The sequence below is a fragment of the Armigeres subalbatus genome, chromosome 1, assembly GCF_024139115.2.
Source record: "Armigeres subalbatus isolate Guangzhou_Male chromosome 1, GZ_Asu_2, whole genome shotgun sequence".
Taxonomy (NCBI): domain Eukaryota; kingdom Metazoa; phylum Arthropoda; class Insecta; order Diptera; family Culicidae; genus Armigeres; species Armigeres subalbatus.
Window position 1 is genome coordinate 157,697,525 of NC_085139.1, and position 23,675 is coordinate 157,721,199.

Below are 23,675 nucleotides of genomic sequence, written 5' to 3' on the forward strand. Positions count from 1 at the left end.
GTTAATTGGCAACTAATGGACCAGTGGGTTCAAGTTGCCAACGATTTGTTTAACCGTTGCACACATTTTTAAGGAAGTTCATTTCGATTTGCTGATTGGGTTTCAGCTGTCAATCTGAATAGTAAACTTTTCCCTTAAATGACGGATTTTGTAGAATTAAATATCATTTGTCCATGAATAATCAGATTGGGTGGAGCAATATAGAAGCATAGTGTTATATGCCATTCGACTTAGCTTGATTTGCTGGGCTCAGAAGATATGACAAAATACTATTTTTGAAATGGACGAGAAGGCATCATTACCGCTAGGCGAATTATTTTTTTTTTTATATTATACTTCATTTTTAAACATATTAATCATCGCCAGTTACTCTATTCGAACACAATCGTAGACCAACAACCGTGGCGGTAGGAAGAAAATTACAGACCTCCAATCCAATGCCTGGAGGCTGTATATTTTTTAATTCACTTCACTTTTCCAACCATGAATACCCATTTGCGATGGTCACACCACCCGTAACGGATGAATATGAATCGTCGAACATAGGAGCATTGTTCGATCGAATTGCGAGCATAAGTGTGAAAAATGTTGGTCTCGCATAAATATCACGGTAAAGTGGAATGGGGCGCTGCTTCCCGCCAAGCCAAGAGCCTGCAGAGTGCAACCATTCTGGATGTGACCTTTTCTTCCATTGTTGGCCCACGGAGGTTCAAAGTGTCACGTCTGGTTTGTCGTTCCATCGTGGAGTGTAGTTGCTATTTATGAACACATTTGCCCTGGGGCAACAGTTCATATGAGAAATTGTGATCGCTTTTGTATTACTGCCGTCCATTGTGATGGGATACGATGAATAAAGCAATTTAGAAGATTAAGAGTAATGCACCATGGTAGTTCAATGGATTTGAAATTAGTGAGAAGCTACGTTAAATGAATTTATTGTAAAATTATTTTAAATTAACTCACTCTTACATTGCACATTTTTACGATACAATATGATAATTTTTACACTCTCTTAGTCGGCAAACGACTTTTGCTCGATGATAATATCAATGCATTATAATATAAAAGGGCTTCAAACACTTTTCCCCATCCTACGACGTTGAACGTTTCATTTATGCTCACCTTAGTTCCTTTCGCACCGCAAATACCTATGTAAGTGCGGTTAAGCACTCTGCTGACAGGCCACAAATTTTGGCTCGTGATAGTAATGATGGTGGCGCGTTGATGATGACGGTGATAACGGCGGCGGCGGAACATCGTTTTGCCACACACAGTGGTGCAATTACGACAGCGTAATGCTAATAAATATCAATTATTTTAAAATAATATTTATTACAAACATTAAACCCAGCTAAATGCGTGGTTCGATGCTTTTCTTGTATCGCTGTCTCGCGAGAGAAGTTAGAGTAATATACATGTAAGGTAATGGGTTATGTACTCAAAGATAAATGCGGTGCTCTGATAGTCCTGAAGTCAGCATATTTCGAGATTCCTAGAAAAGCTTAGGATTGATTACAAGATATAGTAAGGCTGATGATAGTAGAGGGTGAAGAATATATTCATAATAAGTAAAGTTACTGCTCCTGGACTTCATCTCATGGCTCCTATGTCCATCCAATGTAAAAGAATTTGATTTGTTTCTCATTGTTGTGAGTTTTTCACGCATGTTTGCAAAACGAAGCGACGAAATTGGTGCTTTATTTTTTTTGTTTCGCGATTGGACGAACATGTGTTTATTAACATTCCTCCGACCGAGTAAGGTTTTACTTACACGAATGACCAAGCCTCGAAAACAGTCGGAACGCTATTTTCAAATCGCTATATCTCAGACGTCAGTGGACCGATTTGAACAATTTTGGGACTCACAAATGTTTCTGTCCTCCAAGATTTGTCTGAGATGTTAAGATCTCAAAACGACGGAGCAAGTGATTGTTATACAAATTTCGTGGTTGGTGCTCACCAACTCGTTGTTCATGGTAATATAATTATAACATTTTGGAATCCGCAAGATTTAGAAAGTTGCAGTTTTCCACAAATTTGTTCAAGAGGTCAATAGGAAACTATCGCAGATCATATTGTTCCGGAGCCCATCCGCATCGGTGGCGCTAATGTATATGGAAATATTCGTTGGTTTCATGGACAAAAATTGGATTACATTGTATTAAAAATAGTGCTAATCCCTGGATTTTTATCAAAATAGTTAAAAATAGTGACTTTTCATGGACAAAATTGGTTACATTGTATTAAAAATAGTGCGAATCACTTGATTTTGATTAAAATAGTTGAAAATAGTAACTTTTTACCGTGCGGTAAGACGCGCGGCGACAAATACGCTAACTCTCACTTACTCAGTGACTAAGTAAAATTGTATTGCACTCTCTTTCTATCCCACGGAAATTTTACTCAGTTTCCGTCAAAAGCAGGATAACTTAAAACTATGAGTAATCCTGCTTTTGACGGAAATTGAGTAAAATTTCCGTGGGAAGAAAAGAGATGGCAATACAATTTTACTCAGTCACTGAGTAGGTGAAAGTTAGAGTGAAGCAAGACCATGCTGCGGGAGGCTGGGTTCGATTCCCGGTGCCGGTCTAGTTAATTTTCGAATTGGAAATTGTCTCGACTTCCCTGGGTATAAAAGTATCATCGTGTTAGCCTCATGATATACGAATGCAAAAATGGTAACCTGGCTTAGAAACCTCGCAGTTAATAACTGTGGAAGTGATTAATGAACACTAAGCTGCGAGGCGGCTCTGTCTCAGTGTAGGGATGTAATGCCAATAAGAAGAAGAAGAAGAAGCGGGTGGTCTGCTTCGGCAGAAGATTGAGTGATCGGCTTATGCTGAGGGAGGAGTGTCGTAGTGGTTAACCGTTATCGTCACCGTGAAGCATGGCTGTAGTTTGTGTATAGACTACACATGCTGAGGTAGTAGTGTCTTAGCGTAGTATCAGTGCTAATTACACTGAATAGCACCACGTCTTGCATCTTCTCCGATCCAGTACAAAGCATCTACTACGACTTTAAAAATGGTAACTACTGTTACATTAGTATCAAATATTGTTCTGTATTCTATTGACCAATTCGTCCCCAAATGCCTATCATCCTCTCATATAAGCCCACCTGGAGCAACAGTTACTTGAAACGTTTGAAGAATATCAAAAGGTCCGCCTTGAGGAAATATTTCAATTACAAATCTCGGTTTAGCAAAGCAGTTTATCTTTCCATCCAACGATATAAGCGTGTAAACAACAGACTTTTTGAATCGTATCAACGAAAAATCTAGCAAAAGAGTTCAGTGCGTGTTCTATCATGTTTCGGACAGCAGAACGATCGCGCGGTCGGCCGAATTCTTGTGATCTGCATTGCGCGGCCGGTAATAAAATTAATCAGTTCAGTGCGTGATCTCTCTTGTTTCGGACAGCAGAACGATCGCGCGGTCGGCCGAATTATTGTGTTCTGCATTGCGCGGCCGGTAATAAAATTATTCAGTTCAGTGCGTGTTCTATCATGTTTCGGACAGCAGAACGATCGCGCGGTCGGCCGAATTCTTGTGATCTGCATTGCGCGGCCGGTAATAAAATTAATCAGTTCAGTGCGTGATCTCTCTTGTTTCGGACAGCAGAACGATCGCGCGGTCGGCCGAATTATTGTGTTCTGCATTGCGCGGCCGGTAATAAAATTAATCAGTTCAGTGTGTGATCTCTCTTGTTTCGGACAGCAGAACGATCGCGCCGTCGGCCGAATTATTGTGTTCTGCATTGCGCGGTCGGTAATAAAATCTCTCTTGTTTCTTGTTTCGAAGCGGGCTTGGTAGTCATATGGCTACTGCTTCTGCCTCATACGCAGGAGGTCGTGGGTTCAATCCCAGGTCCGTTCCATTCTCCTACTTTGTACCTTTCTCTTTATTTCTCATGTTCCAGCAATCGCTAGAACTGGAAATGGACTTCCATACCGTTTCCATTACTATTCCTATACCTTCAACTTGTGTATTCTATCAGTAATCTGCTAGAATTGGAAATGAACTATAGAGCTCGTTTCCTACATCCAATTAGAAATTCCATCAGTTACCTTCTCCTATCTATCACATTGGCAGCTCGTTAACCAAGACGGACCTCTGCCTCTCCAACCTAACCCAGAAATTCCAAAAAATTCCGCATGAACTCGTGGCAAGTGCAGAGGTATATTCGGCTTGCAGTGGGTGAGTGATTGCATCATCATTTCCTCTCCCTTCCCTACATTGACTTGCATTCTGACGTGGCAGGCGCCAGTATGACCTAACAAATGAGATCACCAGTACTTGTACATTGAAGATGTGTGCTAGTCCCATGCAAACATCTGTTGGTTCCCTGTGCAAGAACAGCTGATCTGGTCATAATGGAGTAGCAACTACGAGCAGTCAATCAAGCTCAAGCTCAAGCTCAAGCTCAAGCTCAAGCTCAAGCGTATCAACGAAAAATCTAGCAAAAACTTTGTTGCAACCCAAAAGGATTTTGAAACTATCTGAACAAACAGCGAAAAGAATCTGGCCTTCCAACAGTCATGACGAATGGACTCATAGAACAAACATCCACGGAGGGTGTTGGGTATACAAGTCTCTCATGCAACGTACACACCAGTCAAGCAGTTTGACGAACATTGACTCCGCTCCCAAGAAAACGCTTCGGTTACTGCTTTGTTTGAACGTGTGTGAAGTTGTTCGAACAACCATTTGACAGTTGGCGGCTCGGTTGGAAAAAATTAAAACGGTTTGATTTTGGTTTGAGTTGTCGGGGGTGGAGTCAAGGTTCGCCGAACATGTTTGAGCATTTGTAGTGAAGTTGCACAAACCCCCATATATTTTTTGATGGTTGGCGCTCAAGTTGGCGCTTCGGTCGTTCGTGTGTGATATTGTTGGTCGAATAAATTGATTGTTAGTGTCGCTGTTTGTAAAACTTGATGGATGTTTGAATAAACGAGAGGTGGAGTCAATGTTGGTCAAAGTGCTTGACCGTGTGTACGTTCCATCACACTCGTACCTTAAGTACCACCTATCGGAGGGAACGCTTACCTTGTGATGAGCCACCGACTGCGACGGGAAGTACCACCAGCTGCAAACCACCTCGAAGCCGCCAGCGGTAGGACGACGTATGACCGACAGCTGTACACGCACACACCACAGCTACCAGAAATTCCAATCGACAGCTATGTTCTCCTCTAACACGGCCGCCGATAACGATGATCCGGACGGTCGTATCCACCATTGACACGATCACCAGCCACCACCCACTGTCAGTCGTGCTCCACACAACCACCACCACCAATCGGCTCTCATGAAGGACCACGGCACTTCCTGTACCGACACACACCACTGCTGCAAACGCCACACCAGACGAAATGTGCAATGAATGTGCCAGGAGCAATGCCGAAAGCCAAAATGGCTTCAGAAAATTATATTAACTCTTTTTTTGGCATCCGCTCCAGCGATCCACCGCCAACACCCCTCTGTACCAAAAAATGCCGGTGCCGACTGCACACGTCACGACTCGCCCTGCTCTGACAATGCTCACTCCTTGCTCCGCGATGTTCGAGACTATATGCGGCAGTAAGCGACAAGATGCCACAACCACGTTCGCCGACTCTGGGGCGAAGCTTGCATCCAGACGTTGGTCGCCTTGTTGACCAGATTCGCTTCCACTCAGCTGCTTCTCGGGGATCTTCTTCTCTTTGAAGAAAACACTGCTTTTAATTTTTACTGTTTATTGATGTTAACTGAACAAAGTTTGAATACATAATGAACAGAAACTGAATGGGACATCTATTTTATAATTGATTTGTTTGCAACGGCTACCGACATATGCGAGCCGAGACCACGCCCCTTCAGGGTTTGCTGCTGGATGTTGGTGTCCGAGAAAGCGTTCATCGCGTACATACTCGCGCCAGTTGGAATCTTATTCCAAAACAGGAATCGATGATTCGACGTTGTCAGCAATAGGAAGAGGTGCCAATTTTCGAATAGAGCGACGAAAAATGCCCGTTGTGGTCTTGACGTCGGCGACTTTAATCACATTGTCACTACCTGGGTAAAGTGCAACAATTTGGCCCATCCTCCTTGATTAAACTAGATTGTCTTCCATTAGTAGCACAATGGTACCCATTTTCAAGTTTGGTTCACTTTTTGCCCATCTTGCCCTTGACTGAAGTGTAGACAAATATTCACGCGACCATCTCGACCAAAACTGTTCGCGCAGATGATTCAAATATTGATAGCGCGATAAACGATTTGCCGCTATACCGGCGTACGAAGGCTTCTGGATCGGCTCCAATGGTTTGCCAAACATAAGATGAGAAGGGGTTATCGGTAGCGGCTCACTTGGGTCATCTCCCGTTTGAGCAAGAAATCGTTGATTTTCACTCTTTCGATCTCGTCACGAAACATTAGAAAAAGCTGATGAAGCTCGTTAGAAGCTCCAACGAAATTGGTTGCATTGTCCGACATTATTTTACGGACGGATCCAACGCAGAGAGAAATGATTCCGTAGTCAAATCCGAAACTAGCTCGAGATGAATTGATTTCGTCGTAAGACACACAAACAACGCGATGTATGCCTTGATGTGTTTTGGCTTGTACCTTCCTTCCTTCACTACCATAGGGCCGGCATAGTCAACTCCGGTGAGTTCAAATGCTGCTGCAATGTTCACACGTTCCTCAGGAAGATTTCCCATTAAAGGTTGCACTCCTCTTGGATTGACTCTAAAGCACTTAACACAGCTCCGAGTCACCTTCCGAATGGCAGATCTAGCATTGATTAACCAGTACTTCTGACGTATCGCTGCCAGCAGGCCGGATGGCCCTTCATGTAATCTCTCTTCGTGATATTTGCGAATTAACATTTCCGTGACTCGGTGATTTTGCGGAAGAAGTAATTGATGTTTGGCGTCAAACGGAAGTTTAGAATTTTGCAGCCGACCACCTACACGTAGCAATCCTTCTTTATCTAAGACAGGTTGAAGATTCGCATGTCGTTTTGGTAACTCTCCTCGCAGAACACACTGAATCTCCTCACACAATTCTCTCTTCTGTAGAGCTCGTATTATGTACAAGGTCGCCTTTTGTATGTCTTGCACAGAGATGTATTTGTTATCTGCACGATTCTCTTTCGACATTCTAACAAGCCGTGTGAATCTCACCGCCTGAGCCAATACGCGTTGGAGTTTCGAAAAGGTTCCACACCGCTGGAATACAGGTTCATCCTCAATCTAGACCGCTGGATTACATAGTTGCGCCTTTAACTCTGGCAATTCGTCGTCGTGAATCACCGGAGTCTCCTGCATCTCGTAGTCAATATGTCGCAAAAATGGTGGGCCATTCCACCAGATATCTGAACGTCGGAATACTTCTGGATAACACCCTCTGGACACTAGATCTGCTGGATTATCTTCTGACATGACGTATTTCCACTCATAGGCACTACACAATCTATCAATATCCAACACTTGGTTTCTGACGTAGACCTGGAGTTGATCTGGATTCTTCTTTATCCAGGCCAGCACAATTTGACTATCACTCCACAGTTTCACATCATCGATTTTGATGTTCAAGATAGGTATCACTGCGTTAGCCAATCTTGCTAGCGTAACGGCAGCACAAAGTTCCAATCTAGGCATCGTAAGACGCCGCAAAGGAGCGATCCTTGACTTACTGCATAACAATTTAACTGATACCACTCCATCTTCCCGGATACATCGCAAATATATACAGGAACCACAGGCAATACACGATGCATCAGAGCAACCTTGAATCTTGATACGATGCGCTTCGGGAACCACAACACATCTAGGAATTTCTATTTCGTTCAATTTCACTAGGGCATGTTGGAAAATCAATTTAGGGGCAGCAGGGACTATGTCCAAGGGCTTGACGATCCCTCCCCAGGCCATCTGCGAGTTGTGGTGCCTGCCTAGGATGTGGTGGGGTTTGACAGTGGGCCCTGTTAAACCTCTATAAAAAGCTGCATGTATCCGCAAGTAGGCTCCGCCAAAGCGACCGTGTGCCGCTCAAAGCGCACAAGCTCAAGTACTGGTGTTAGGTGGGACGCTAAACAGCCCTGACACGACGGCCCTCCGACGAGACAGGAGGTTTGCGCAGGCCCAATAAGCCGCCTTTAAAAACAACTATTACGAACGACATAGAAGATAATACGACTCGATACAATCGGCAACGACCTAGGCGACGAGAATAAAGGATCACGATTGGAAGCTTGGAACATGGAAGTGCAAGTCGCTAGGCTTCGCAGGTTGCGATAGGATAATCTACGATGAATTACATCCCGCAACCTTCGATGTCGTAGCGCTGCAGGAAATCTGCTGGACAGGATAGAAAGTGTGGAAAAAGCGCGCATCGAGCGGCTACCTTCTACCAAACCTGTGGCTCCACCAACGAGCTGGGAACCGGCTTCATAGTGCTGGGAAAGATGCGCCAACGCGTGATTGGGTGGCAGCCAATCAACGCAAGGATGTGCAAGCTGAGGATAAAAGGCCGTTTCTTCAACTATAGCATCATCAACGTGCACTGCCCACACGAAGGGAGATCCAACGACGAGAAAGAAAGCGTTCATGCGCAGCTGGAGCAGACATACGATGGATGCCCACTGCGGGACGTCAAAATCGTCATCGGTGACATGAACGCTCAGGTAGGAAGGGAGGAAATGTATAGACCGGTCATTGGACCGGATTGTCTGCATACCGTAGCGAACGACAACGGCCAACGATGCATAAACTTTGCAGCCTCCCGCGGAATGGTAGTCCGAAGCACTTTCTTCCCCCGTAAGAATATCCACAAGGCCACATGGAAATCACCTAATCAAGTAACGGAAAACCAAATCGACCACGTTCTAATCGACGGTAAAATTCTTCTCCGACATCACGAACGTACGCACTTACCGCAGTGCGAATATTGAATCCGACCACCACCTCGTCGCAGTAAGTCTGCGCTCAAAACTCTCGACGGTGATCAAGACGCGTCGGAGTCGTCCGCCGTGGCTTAACATTGGGCGGCTACAAGACGGTAGACTAGCCCAAGACTACGCGCAGCAGCTGGAAGTGGCACTCCCAACGGAAGAGCAGCTAGGCGCAGCATCTCTTGAAGATGGCTGGAGAGATATTCGATCCGCCATTGGACGCACCGCAACCGCTGCACTAGGCACGGCGGCTCCGGATCAGAGAAACGACTGGTATGACGGTGAATGTGAGCAGTTAGTTGAGGAAGAAGAATGCAGCATGGGCGAGATTGCTGCAACACCGCACGAGGGCGAACGAGGCACGATACAAACGGGCGCGGAACAGACAAAAACTCGATTTTCCGGAGGAAAAAGCGCCAGCAAGGAAGATCGAGACCGTGAAGAGACGGAGGAACTGTTCCGCGCTAATAACGCACGAAAGTTCTATGAGAAGTTGAACCGTTCACGTAAGGGCCACGTGCCACAGCCCGATATGTAAGGACATAAACGGGAACCTTCTTACGAACGAGCGTGAGGTGATCCAAAGGTGGCGGCAGCACTACGAAGAGCACCTGAATGGCGATATGGCAGACAACGGTGGCGGTATGGTAATGAACCTAGGAGCACGCGCGCAGGACATGCGACTTCCGGCTCCGAATCTCCAGGAAATCCAGGAGGAGATCGGCCGGCTGAAAACAACAAAGCCCCTGAGTTGACCAACTACCAGGAGAGCTGTTTAAACACGGTGGTGAAGCACTGGCCAGAGCGCTGCATTGGGTGATTACCAAGGTTTGGGAGGATGAGGTTCTGCCGCAGGAGTGGATGGAAGGTGTCGTGTCCCATCTACAAAAGGGCGATAAGCTGGATTGTAGCAACTACCGCGCAATCACATTGCTGAACGCCGCCTACAAGGTACTCTCCCAAATTTTATGCCGTCGACTAACACCAATTGCAAGAGAGTTCGTGGGGCAGTACCAGGCGGGATTTATGGGTGAACGCTCTACCACAGACCAGGTGTTCGCCATACATCAGGTATTGCAGAAATGCCGCGAATACAAGGTGCCCACACATTATCTATTTATCGATTTCAAAGCCGCATATGATACGATCGATCGGGACCAGCTATGGCAGCTAATGCACGAAAACGGATTTCCGGATAAACTGATACGGTTGATCAAGGCGACGATGGATCGGGTGATGTGCGTAGTTCGAGTTTCAGGGGCATTCTCCGGAGTCCCTTCGAAACCCGTAGAGGGGTTACGGCAAGGTGATGGTCTTTCCGTGTCTGCTATTCAACATCGCTTTGGAGGGAGTAATACGAAAGGCAGGGATTGACACGAAGTGGTACGATTTTTACGAAGTCCGTCCAGTTATTTGGTTTCGCTGACGACATTGATATCATGGCATCGTAACTTTGAGGAGGATGGAGGAAGCTCACATCAGACTGAAAAGCGAAGCTAAACGGATTGGATAGTCATCAACACGTCGAAGACGAAGTACATGATAGGAAGAGGCTCAAGAGAGGTCAATGTAAGCCACCCACCACGAGTTTCTATCGGTGGTGACGAAATCGAGGTGGTTGAAGAATTCGTGTACTTGGGCTCACTGGTGACCGCCGATAACGATACCAGCAGAGAAAATTCGGAGACGCATAGTGGCTGGAAATCGTACGTACTTTGGACTCCGCAAGACGCTTCGATCGAATAGAGTTCGCCGCCGTACCAAACTGACTATCTACAAAACGCTTATAAGACCGGTAGTTCTCTACGGACACGAGACCTGGACGATGCTCGTGGAGGACCAACGCGCACTGGGAGTTTTCGAAAGGAAAGTGTTGCGTACCATCTATGGTGGGGTGCAGATGGCGGACGGTACGTGGAGGAGGCGAATGAACCACGAGTTGCATCAGCTGTTGGGAGAACCATCCATCGTTCACACCGCGAAAATCGAAGACTGCGGTGGGCCGGGCACGTAGCCAGAATGTCGGACAGTAATCCGGTGAAAATGGTTCTCGACAACGATCCGACGGGAACAAGAAGGCGAGGTGCACAGCGGGCAAGGTGGATCGATCAGGTGGAGGACGACTTGCGGACCCTCCGCAGACTGCGTGGTTGGCGAAGTGCAGCCATGAACCGAGCTGAATGGAGAAGTCTTTTATGTGCAGTACAGGCCACTCCGGCTTTAGTCTGATGATAAATAAATGTTGGAAAATCATCCACTTATCCAACACTTCATCCTGAATTTTATCATCCCAGCCAATACCATCACTCCACTTGCTGCATGATGGATTTGGCAAATACTATGACAGGAGATATGAGGCCCAACGGATCGAAAAGTTTTGCGATAAGGGATAGTACACTTCTTTTCGTCACGCTTCCGTCAATAGGGGTAGATTCAGGGTTTCTACAAAACAGGAACATGTCACTTTGTAAATTCCACAAAATACCCAAGGCCCGAATGGTCTCGTTGGTGCTTGAATCTTGAATGCGCACCAAGGTTTTACGGTCCTGCTCGGGGACACCTTCAAGCACATCTTCGTCATTCGAACACCACTTTCTGACTGGAAACATTCCTCTCTTCAGAAGCTCCTCAATGTCGGATCTCAATTGTTTTGCAGAGTCCAAAGTAGAAACACCACTCAACACATCATCCATGTAACAATCCTCCGTCACATCCTGCGCTGCGGCAGGAAAGTTAACTTTTTCTTCTCTTGCAACTAGTAGCATAGACCTTACGGCTAGGAATGAAGCGGGTGACGTCCCGTAGGTCACCGTTGTCAATTCCAACACCCTCAACTGTTCATTCGATTGGTCTCGCCAAAATATTCTTTGATATCGGGTTTGACTGTGATCAATTTTCACCTGTCTATTCATTTTCTCGACATCAGCTGAAAATGCATAAACGTGTTTCCTGGAACGGAGCACGATAGAAAACAGATCACTCTGGATCTTAGGGCCGATTATCAAAGATAAACCATTAGACTTCGCCTTTCCGTCAAACACAACACGTAACTTTGTGCTAGTACTTGAAGGTTCAAGGACAGTATGATGCGGAAAGTAGAAACTCTGTTGACCAGGATGATCGTCTTCCTCGCGAATCTCATGACAGTGGCCGAGATCTTCGTATTCCTTAAGGAAGGATTGGTACATATTCTTCATCTCAGGGTCGTTGGCCAGGCGCCTCTCACTTGACAAGAATCTTCCCATTGCTAATGACCGAGAATCCCCTGATTGGTTGAGAGATTCACGGAACGGAAGTTGAACCACAAAACGGCCTTGCTCATCTCGATGGTACGTTGAACGAAAATGCTCCTCAATCGCTTCTTCCTCACTCGTGAGTACTCTCTCCTCTGGAAGCTCCTCTTGTTCAAAAAATCTTTGAATACTCTTCAGTACTGGGTCCTCATCAGTTGCGCATAACACGTTTACGACTTCATCATCGACTTCATCTATAGCACCAGCCATAACCCACCTGAATTGGGTCTCTCATACAGAAGTAGAAGCAAATCCTCGGAAACCTTCAACTGCGCTTGCTTCAAAATTTGGAAAAATAGCTCCGCACCAATCAGTAGATCCACATTCTTCGATTCATTAAAACTGGGATCGGCCAACACAATTCCAGGAGGAAACTTCCATTCCGAGATGTTGATTGCAACGGATGGAATCTTCCCCGTCACTCTCGTTGTCACCAAACAGTCCACATTACTCTCGAATTTAGAATAATCAGAGAATAGCTTCAAGATCACATGATGTCGAATCTGAGATCGAGTACCACCCACGCCCACTACAGGAATATTGGCTAGATACTTTGGAAGAGACAGTAGCTTCGCGGCGGAATCAGAGATCAAGTTGACTTGAGATCCCGAATCAAGAAGAGCACGTAATTTCAAGGACTTTCCACTCTTCGCCACTACATTCACCAATGCCGTCATCAAAAGCACTTGTTTCGCTCATCGCTGAACACTAGAACATACTGTGGACCCAGGATTTTCCGGGAGCAATGTTGATACTGTCTTCACTTCGGTTGAACCAGATTCTCCGCTATCACTCTGTTGCTCCGTTTCAGCTTGGGACACCTGCTCGAAAAGCAGCATTGTATAGTGCCTTTTAGAGCACTTCGAACATACCTTGTCCGAGGGACAGATTCTGCTTTGATGGCCCTTACGAAGGCAGTTAAAACATAATCCAATTTGTTTCACTTTTTAACACGCTGATCGATACTCATGCTCAAGAACTTAGAACATTTGTAGTTGCTGTGCTGACCTTCACATAATTCACACACATTATCCGATGAACTCGAAGTCACTGGATGCGAATTTCTCGGTTGGGCGGCTGTTCTTCCGGTTGCAAGTGGTTTAAATGCTATCTTTGCTGACGCCATGTCTACCTCGCATCTCTCGAGTACCTGGCAATAATTTCGGAGAAACTTCAGGGTGTCATCCAGATCGGGAAGTTCGCCATGCTCCAAGGTTTGCTCCCACTGTTTCCGTGTTTCTCCATCCAGGCACATAATTTCTAATAATTTCACTACGATGAGTCCCGCCGTTCCGTCAACCTCCTGTTTCATGAACCTCAGGCCTTCCACATGACGACTGCACGTGTCGATTAGTGATCTCAAATCCTTGTAGCTCTGCTTGGGATTTGCTTTCATAGACAGCAAACCAGATATGTGAGTATCAATAATCACTCTAGGATTCTCAAAACGCTCTTCTAACAGCTTCCACGCGTGCAGGTAGTTGTTGTTATTGATGATTCTAGCGTCCAGTATACCAGAAGCATCCCCAATCAATGCTTTGTCAAGGTACTGTAGCTTAGTTGCATCGGAGTCACCGCACTTTCCAACCAGGTCGTTGAATAGCGCCTTGAATTTTGGCCAACCTTCGTACTTTCCATCGAACATTGGAATCGGTGTCCTTAGAGGTTGCTGGGTGACGATTACTTGAGGTGCTCCAACGTTAGTCGGTGCGGGATTACTACGGAAGAAATCCATCAGAATCCATCATCCATCATCGAACTCCTCCATCTTCTCATCCTGTTCCTCCAAATTCTCACCGTTGCACATGTCAATGATCAAGTCATGCTTCGTTGTGTACACGGAGTAATTCAGTTCTAGTTTCTTCTCTAATGCCTTCAACTGCGAAAAACTCGTGGTTTCCGGTTCATCTGCCGCTTCACTAAGCTTCCTAACGATTTTCGTTACTCGCCCTTTCACTTGACCGCGCTGATGTATCAACTGCTTCATCTTCTCCATGGTTACTTCGTTCACTTCAGTACACTCCACTAGGGCAATCACTTCTTCACTCAAGGCAATTGCTGTTCACTGTACTGTTCACTATATTGTCACTTTTTTCACTAATAATGGGTATTACTCGTACTTTCTTAATCACTTTGCGATTAAAGCGCGATTGATTGACAAAAAGTTTATTTAGATGGTTCAAGATATTCGCGAATGGATGTATTTTACTGGTAATTATCCGTCTGTTTTGGGACCAATGTTGGGTATACAAGTCTCTCACAGTCGTACCTTAAGTACCACCTATCGTTGCACATTCACCCAATATGGAGTGCAGGAGGAACGTTTACCTTGTGGATGAGCCACCGACTGCGACGGGAAGTACCACCAGCTGCAAACCACCGAAGCCGCCAGCGGTAGGACGACGTATGACCGATAGCTGTACACGCACACACCACAGCTACCAGAAATTCCAACCGACTGTTATGATCTCCTCTAACACAGCCACCGATAGCGATGATCCGGACGGTCGTATCCACCATTGACACGATCACCAGCCACCACCCACTGACAGTCGTGCTCCACACAACCACCACCACCAATCGGCTCTCATGAAGGACCACGGCACTTCCTGTACCGACACACACCACTGCTGCAAACGCCACACCAGACGAAATGTGCAATGTGCGTACACAAATGCCGGTGCCGACCGCACACGTCACGACTCGTCCTATTCTTTGATGAATGCCTCACCTGCCCGCGATGAATGAACAGAATGAACAGAAACTGAATGGGACATCTATTTTATAATTGATTTGTTTGCAACGGCTACCGACATATGCGAGCCGAGACCACGCCCCTTCAGGTTTTGCTGCTGGATGTTGGTGTCCGAGAAAGCGTTCATCGCGTACAGAGGGAATATGTGACCTTTTCCTTAAGCAATTCTCCGGTGTATTTTCTATTCAGTCGGTTACTGAGCAACTAGTACAGCAAGCTACTGACAGCGTACCCCTCCGTCCTCCAGTCGGTCAACATCCTTATTGAAGGTCAGCCGGCAGAATACGTCGATGAATGCTGCTCGTCGCGTTAAAATCATCATACCAGTTCGGGCCCGGATAGTAGTATTTCTTCATCTATTTTCTAAAAAATGTTCTTCTTCAAGTTTGTCGTTACCTTTTGTAAATCCTATTGAACTCATCGTTATGTTCTTAGAAGTTCTTCCGGAATATTAGAAAAATCATACACTTTTCTCCTGTCTTCAAGAAAGGTAATAAGAAAAGAGGTTGAAAATCATCGTGGTGCATAGCAGCGCTATGTGTCATGTCAAAATTCAGTTCCTGAACTAGTTGTTCTAAAGTTCCTATCCTACAAATTGCCTTTTGAACTATGGTTTTGATCTGCTGATCTACAAATACTAACTTTGATTACCTACTCTTCGATTATTATGCAAAAGCTCTTCAGAAAGGACAATAAATCGATTCAATATATACTGACTTCTCATCAGCTTTTGACAAAATTCTTTGTTGGCTCAGATCTTATTTGGGAAACCCGAAAATGGCGATAAAAATTTGCGAATGTTTTTTCTTCGTTTTTTCCTGTGACTTCAGGGGTTCCCCAAGTTGTCATGCCATCTTGGTCCTTCTTTTAATTTTTATAGTTTACCTGAACGACATTAACTTGCTATTCAAGTGTTTTAAACTATCATTTGCCGACGACTTCAAATTATTTTAGATCGTAAACGGTGTACAAGATACACTATTTTTGTAATCGCAGTTGGATCTCTTCATTGACTCCTTCATTTCTTCATCCACTTTAGAATATTCATCTGTAGTTTGGGCATTTTACTATCAGAATAATATTTCCCGTATTGAATCAGTTCAGCTGTAAATCTGTACGGTTCGTCTTCTATGTCACTCTCCTGTGGAGAAACCCTGCACTCTTGCCTGGTTATGAGGACCGCTGTAGGTTAATCGAAATAGATTTACGCTTGCCGGTTCTGCCGTGATACCGCTCTGTGCGTTATTTGTAGCAGACCTTTACTTTCAAACATTGACTCTGCCTCCTCTTTTGTCCCAGCTGAATTTCCCCAACGTCAGCCAACAAACTCTTCTGTTCTAGATGACAATTCTTTTCCTCCGCGGTGCCCGAACGAATTACGGCCACAACGAACCATTTTTGAGCATGTGCCGAATTTTCAATCGCTGCTCAAATGAATTCGATTTTCACTTGAGTCGTAACACTCTTCGGAAAAGGTTTTCCCTCACCCTGTCTCACTTTTAGAAAGGTTTAGAAATGCTAGTTCAAATGCTTGAAACTAGATCTAGACTAAGTTAGCTATTGTAAATGGTTGTAAGAAATAATTGTCATGCGTATCATTTGGAGTGAAACTGTTGGTAAAAAACAAGGGTCGTTTGGCCGAAACCCATTCGGCCGAAAGCCATTTGGGCGAATGCCACTATGCCGAACAAATCATTAGACCGAAAACCCATCTGGCCGAAAGTAATTTGGCCGAAAGGACTCCTCACTCCTCATTTATCACTTTTCAAATGACCTATTCGGCCAAATGACCTTTTCGGCCTAATGAAACTTTTCGCTCAATGACCATTTCGGCCAAATGGTTCTTGCGGCCAAACGACCCTTCCGGCCAAACGACCCTTTCGGCCAAATGACCCTTCCGGCCAAAATACCCTTTTGGTCAAATTACCCTTTCGGCCAGATTACCTCTTCGGCCTAATGACCCTTTCGGCCAAATGACCCTTTCGGTCCAATGCCCCTTTCGGCCAAACGACCATTTTGGCCATTCGACCTATTCGGCCAAACAACCCTTTCGGCTAATGACCCTTTCGACCAAATGACGCTTTCGACCAAATGACCCTTTCGGCCAAATGACTCTTTCGACTAAACGACCTTTTCGGCCAAATGACCCATTCTGCGAAATGGCTTTTGGCCTAATGGTCTGTTCGCCCAAATGGTATATTCGGCCAAACAACTTTCGGCCTAGTGGCATTCGGCCAAATGACCCTTCCCCAATTTTACGGCCGGTAGGATGTAGGGCGTCTTAGTAAAGGTTCCAAAAAACACAACTCTCCGACGACATCAGGCAGATTTCTGTCACTGAAGAACATGCGTGGGCCATATTGTCGCGCTATGTATCATCCTGGAACGAATTCCAAGAGTCTCTCTATTTGGTATTCATTGACTACGAAAAAGCTTTCGATCGCCTAAACTACGAAAATCTGTGGTGTCCCCTTTGACTCAAGTGAGTTTCTGACCAAATCGTCGACCTCATAGAAGGGCAGTACGAAGTTTTAACGTGCAAAGTCCTGCAAAACTTCAACTTCAACTTCAACTTTACGGTAACCGGGAAAGCAGCGGAGAAGATTGAAAGCTATCTTTTACTTTATACCTTATATTAGTGAGTGAGTAAACCTTCTCAATACCAATCCTTTGAGTGAGTATATGAAGAAGAAAACTGAGTAAGACAGCCTTATGTTTTGAATACCCGAGCAGAGGAAAATAGCTCAATAGTATCAAATCTTCTCTATTGGACATGATTGATATAAGAGATCAGATCAGACCAAACTATATTTTTTTTTTACTAAAATATCATGCAAATATCAAGTTATGCTATTTGTAAGAAGTGATATATAGCATGTGCTATTGGCTTGTTCTAATTCATAACATATCTTGATACTTAAATGATATTTCGGTACAATTGTTTACATTGTTGCCTTGTTGTTTTATCTCTTATATCAATCAAGTTCATATCATGTTTTGTTATTCTGTTTATGAGTGCTGCTAGGGTAATCATGCGACGTTTGCCAAAATTATGGTTGAAGTTGCTTCATGAAGGTGGATATTTAATTCCCTGGTGGGGTCAGACTGTCGGCGAGACAGTATGGTTTTGTTTCGAATCAATCTTGCCTTGCAGGCGGCGAATCATTACGAACAACGATGATACGAGTCGACACAATTGATAACAACCAAAATAGGACGAAAAAGGATCACAATTGGAACCTTGAATCATGGAACTGCAAGTTGCGCGGCTTTCGAAGTTGCTAAAGGATAATCTACGACATATGCTAATTTGCCACATATTTGCTGGGATTCTTACGAACATAGTAAGGTTTTGCGTATAACGGCAGCATACAAAACCAAGTATAATACCTCTTTCTGGAAAGTTTGAGAAATCTCGATATCTATTTCAATGTTACTATCGCAATCTTTTTCGAATTGCGTGAATAGATTTATTTACCCATTGTTTCTAAGAGAGGTAACTGTCTTACTTGTAATAAAAGAACGTCTCTAAAGCTAAACCAAAATAATCAAAACGTAGCAAAAAGCTGATTTAGCTATGACGGAAGCCAATCCTACCTCCTTCAAGTTGAATATATTGCCTAGTGCTGTTGATAAATATGATGTTAATTATTTGTTGATACAACTATAAAATATGATTCCACGTCGAGCATCCGTGCGAGACGGTTGTAAGTCCGCGTACGGTCTGCTTCTCATTCGGTTTTTTTTCCTGAAGTACAGGTAGTGGTTTTTTTCCGAAAGTGTTTTGAAGCATAGTGCTTGAGTGGAAGTGGTGCTTAGCTGTAGCAGTTAAGTAGCCATTTCGTTGGTTTTGCAACTACGCAAAACTTTGCAGTTTATTCGGCGTCCATCGCAGACGCAGGCATCATCGTCCCACGCCGACAGTCATCATCCATCGTGCGTCTCCACCAACACAGACGCTGCAGTCCTGCCACCATCCATCCACCCAGTTGCAGTGTTGGGTGCGGCGAGAACACCAACAATAGCGTGGTTCGCTTCGACCGCACCACCGGCGAGTGTCCATCGAGCTAGTGTGTGCTGCCAGAACTGTTAGCCGGCAACACAGCAGTGTGAACGCAAGTATTTAAGAGCTCCCTCTCATTGTTCTCCTCTCTTCTCCATCTTATTGGAATAGTTTTTTCTTTCTTTTTACTCGTCTTCCTCTGTCCCAAATCATTATTTTGTTTGTGTGTGTGTTTTTTCTGCCCTTGTGATAATTGTTTAGTTTTAAAGAGATTGTGCCTCGCTGCAGCGGCGCATTTCGTGTCCGCAATGCGCGAAGGCGAAGCTGGCGGGGTACTTCGTATTCCATGTCAGATGTTTCGTTGCACTCAGGTGTTCCAAACCAAAACGAAATGGACACCAGCAACGCTAAAATTTCCTCTACGAGCCACCGTCCCAAGGTCTACCCTCACGACTCTAGTGGGCCGTATGTTGTTTTTTCGACCCAAAGGCAAACGTTTGAATATCAGCCAGATCAGCAAAGATCTGGAAAAGCGATTTTCGTCTGTCACGACCATTGACATGGTTGGGTCCAGTAAACTCCGTGTCACGGTCAGTGATCGCAAACAGGCCAACGAGATTGTCACCTGTGAGCTTTTCACTCTCGTGTATTTACCGTCAGCAGTGTGTGAGATCGCGGGGTGGTGACGGAGGAAGTATGACATGCGACGATTTGAAACAAGGTTTCGGTCGTTTCAAAACGTTTCTTTGCCTCCTGTTGCGATACTGGATTGCAAACAAATGTATTCGGTGTCGCAGGAGGGAGAGAAGCGGAGTTATTCCCCGTCTGACTCTTTCTGCGTCACTTTTTCCGGGTCCGCACTGCCTGACTACGTAGTGATTGGCAAACTTCGTCTACCTGTTCGGCTGTATGTACCGAAGGTGATGAATTGTGTTAATTGCAAGCAGCTGGGCCACACCGCTCAGTACTGTTGCAATAAACCTCGCTGTGCATCATGCGGAGAGAAGCATGTGGAGGGCGCGTGCAAGACGGCACCGAAATGTGTCTATTGTAACGAAAGCCCTCCACATGCTCTTGAAGCTTGCCCAACGTACATACAGCAGCGAATCCACCAGAAGCGGTCTCTTCAGCAACGTTCTCGGCGAAGTTACGCCGAAATGTTGAGGAAGGCCGCTCCTCCACTCGTTTCTGACACCATCTACTCGTCTCTTCCTTTGGACGATCAAGGTAGCTCTGACTCCGAGGTTGGAAATGGGGTTCCCTTTGTTTTCAATGGCTCAACGAGGAAGAGAATAAAACAGAGCCAGCGACCCTGGAAAAAGTCTAGAAAACAGCCTCAAAGTGAGCCCCAATCCAACATGGTCAAATTCAAAGCGGGAGGAAAAACTCAAAAACGTTCAACTTTTGTGGTTTCACATCGGGATAATTGAGAGTTTCCACCGCTTCCGGGAACATCTAAATTCCCAGATGCACCATTTTTTTGCGATTTCTCAGTCAGAAAGAGAGCATACAGAGCGAGCAAAAGAACTCCCGAGCGCTCCAATGTTCACACTTTCTGGCATCGTGGAGCTCATCCTCAACTTCTTTGATGCTTCCGACCCCGTGAAGAACATGGTCAAAACTGTTCTTCCTATTCTGACTCCTCTCCTGAAGCAGCTGGCTTCAAAAATGCCCCTCCTCGAGTCATTTGTACCCTTCGATGGCTAACTTAGTCATCGAAGGGTACAAACATGATTTCGATTCTACAGTGGAACTGTCGAAGTATTCTTCCAAAATTAGATATTTTTAAATTTTTAGTTAACAAATTACAATGCGATGCTTTTGCTTTATGTGAAACATGGCTAACACCAGATGTGAACCTTCATTTTCCTGATTTCAACATAATCCGCCGCGATCGGGCAAATCGATATGGAGGGGTGCTTTTAGGGATCAAAAACAGCACTCCTTCTATAGAGTCGATCTTGCGCCGATGTCTGGCACCGAAGCTGTCGCATGTCAGGTGACTATTCGAGGAAAAGACCTCAGTATCGCCTCGATATATCTTCCTCCAAACACCGCGATATCTCGAAGAGATCTCTCGCACATCTGCTCGGTTATGCCCGAGCCACGGTTGCTCCTGGGAGATTTTAACTCCCACGGAACAGGCTGGGGGAACTGTACGACGACAACCGTTCATCAATGATATACGACCTCTGCGACGACTTCAATATGTCAATTTTGAATACAGGAGAAGTTACACGAGTGGCTCCTCCAGCAAGAGATAGCCGTCTAGATCTTTCCATTTGTTCGAGCTCATTATCGTTGGACTGTACTTGGAAGGTGGTACAAGATCCCCATGGTAGTGATCATTTGCCGATCGAAGTTTCGATTTCCAATGGACATAAGCAATCTGCTTCCATCGATCTTTCATATGACCTAACGAAGCACATCGATTGGGGCAAATATGCGGACACCATCAGCGATGGCATACAGTCGATAGAAGCACTTCCCCCGCGGGAAGAGTACAAGTTTCTATCGCAGTTGATTCTTGAAAGCACTCTTCAGGCAAACGTCGGCCGGTGCCAGGAGCTTCGGTTCGTAGGGAACCCTACAGTCCGTGGTGGGACATCGAGTGTACGCAACTTTATCGCGAGAAATCCGCCGCGTTCAAAGAATTTCAAACACGGGGCGATAGTTCTTCACAAACGATACACCGCGCTCGAAATCCAGTTCAAGAAACTGGTCAAAGTGAAGAAGCGCGGATATTGGCGCACTTTTGTTGAAGGTTTATCGCGCGAGACTTCAATGAAAACTCTGTGGACCGTCGGGAGAAGAATGCGCAACGCGTCGTCCGTAAACGAAGATCGTGAAAGCTCGTCGCGGTGGATACTTGACTTCGCAAAGAAAGTTTGTCCGGATTCGGTACCGGTGAGGCAAGAGCTACGTGATGCTTTTGCAGACAGGGATGATATGGATCGTCCCTTTTCGATGATTGAATTCTCACTTGCTCTCCTTTCATGTAACAATTCCGCTCCAGGGATGGATAGAATCAGGTTCAATTTGCTCAAAAACCTCCCAGACGTCGCGAAGAGGCGCTTATTGAACTTGTTCAATCAGTTACTGGAGTGCAACATTGTTCCGGATGATTGGAGGGAAGTGAGGTGATAGCCATCCAGAAGCCCGGAAAACCCGCGTCGGATTGTAACTCGTATCGCCCCATCGCGATGCTGTCATGTCTTCGGAAGCTGTTGGAGAAGATGATTCTCTTCCGGCTAGACAAATGGGTTGAATCGAATAGTTTGTTGTCAGATACACAATTTGGTTTCCGCAGGGGCAAGGGAACGAACGACTGTCTTGCGTTGCTTTCTTCAGAAATTCAGCTTACTTTCGCTAAAAAAGAGCAAATGGGCTCAGTGTTTTTGGACATTAAGGGGCTTTTGATTCAGTTTGTGTCGATGTCTTATCTGACAAACTCCACGAGTGTGGACTTCCACCAATTTTGAACAACTATTTGTACAATTTGTTGTCAGAGAAGCGTATGAGTTTTTCTCATGGTGACTTCACAACATCACGAATTCGCAACATGGGTCTCCCCAGGGCTCAAGTTTGAGCAGCCCTCTTCTTTACAATTTTACGTCAGAGACATTGATGAATGTCTCATGCCAAATTGCTCGTTGAGACAGCTTGCAGATGATTGTGTTGTATCCGTTTCGGGGCCAACAGCGATTGATCTGCAAGGACCGTTGCAAGATACTCTGGACAATTTGTCCACTTGGGCTACGAAGCTGGGTATCGAATTCTCTCCGGAGAAAACTGAGATGGTTGTCTTTTCAAAAAAACAAGCCGGCAAAGTTCCGCTCCAACTGATGGGTAAGACAATCACTCATAGCATATCTTCTAAATACCTCAGGGTCTGGTTCGACTCGAAATGTACCTTCAGGAAGCACATTGTGTATCTGACACAAAATGCCATAAACGGATCAACTTCATGCGATCAATAACCGGAACATGGTGGGGAGCGCATCCCGAAGATCTTATGACGTTGTATAGAACAACCATTTTGTCGGTCCTCGAATACGGTAGTTTCTGCTTCCAGTCCGCGGCTAAAACACACATGCTGAAGCTTCAAAGGATCCAGTACCGCTGTCTCCGTATCGCGTTAGGATGTATGAATTCGACACATACAATGAGCTTGGAAGTACTTGCGGGAGTACTGCCACTAACAGATCGTTTCGCGGAATTATCGCTCCGGTTCCTCATCCGCTGTGAGGTTCTCAATCCATTGGTCATTGATAACTTCGAGAAGCTGCTCGAACAAAACCCTCAATCTCGATTCATGAGTATTTACCACTGGTACATAACGCTGGAGGTAAGCCCTTCTTCGGTAGATACCAATCGTGCTAACTTCTTAGACTCTTACAGTTCCTCTGTTACTTTTGATCTGTCCATGAAGCAGGAGGTTCATGGAATACCAGACTTTCTGTGTGCGGAGGTCATACCTCCATTATTTGCAAGCAAATACGGGCACGCCAGTGAGGAGAGAAGCTTTTTTACAGACGGGTCAAAAATTGATGACTCCACTGGTTTCCAGTGTTTTCAACGTTTTTCATAGCGCCTACTTTAAGCTCAAAGAGCCTTGTTGCGTGTATACTGCTGAGCTAGCAGCTATACACTATTCACTCGAGCAAATCGCATCCCTACCTCCTGACCA

At 45.3% G+C, this 23,675-nt stretch overlaps 1 protein-coding gene across 1 annotated transcript; it reads right to left on the minus strand.

Moving 5' to 3' along the window:
- Nucleotides 1–13,167: 13,167 nt before the first annotated feature.
- Nucleotides 13,168–13,962, minus strand: LOC134206662 (uncharacterized). Its single transcript, XM_062682389.1, has one exon. The coding sequence runs from the start codon at nt 13,960–13,962 to the stop codon at nt 13,168–13,170; it is 795 nt and encodes a 264-aa protein (XP_062538373.1).
- Between the last annotated feature and the right edge of the window lie 9,713 nt (nt 13,963–23,675).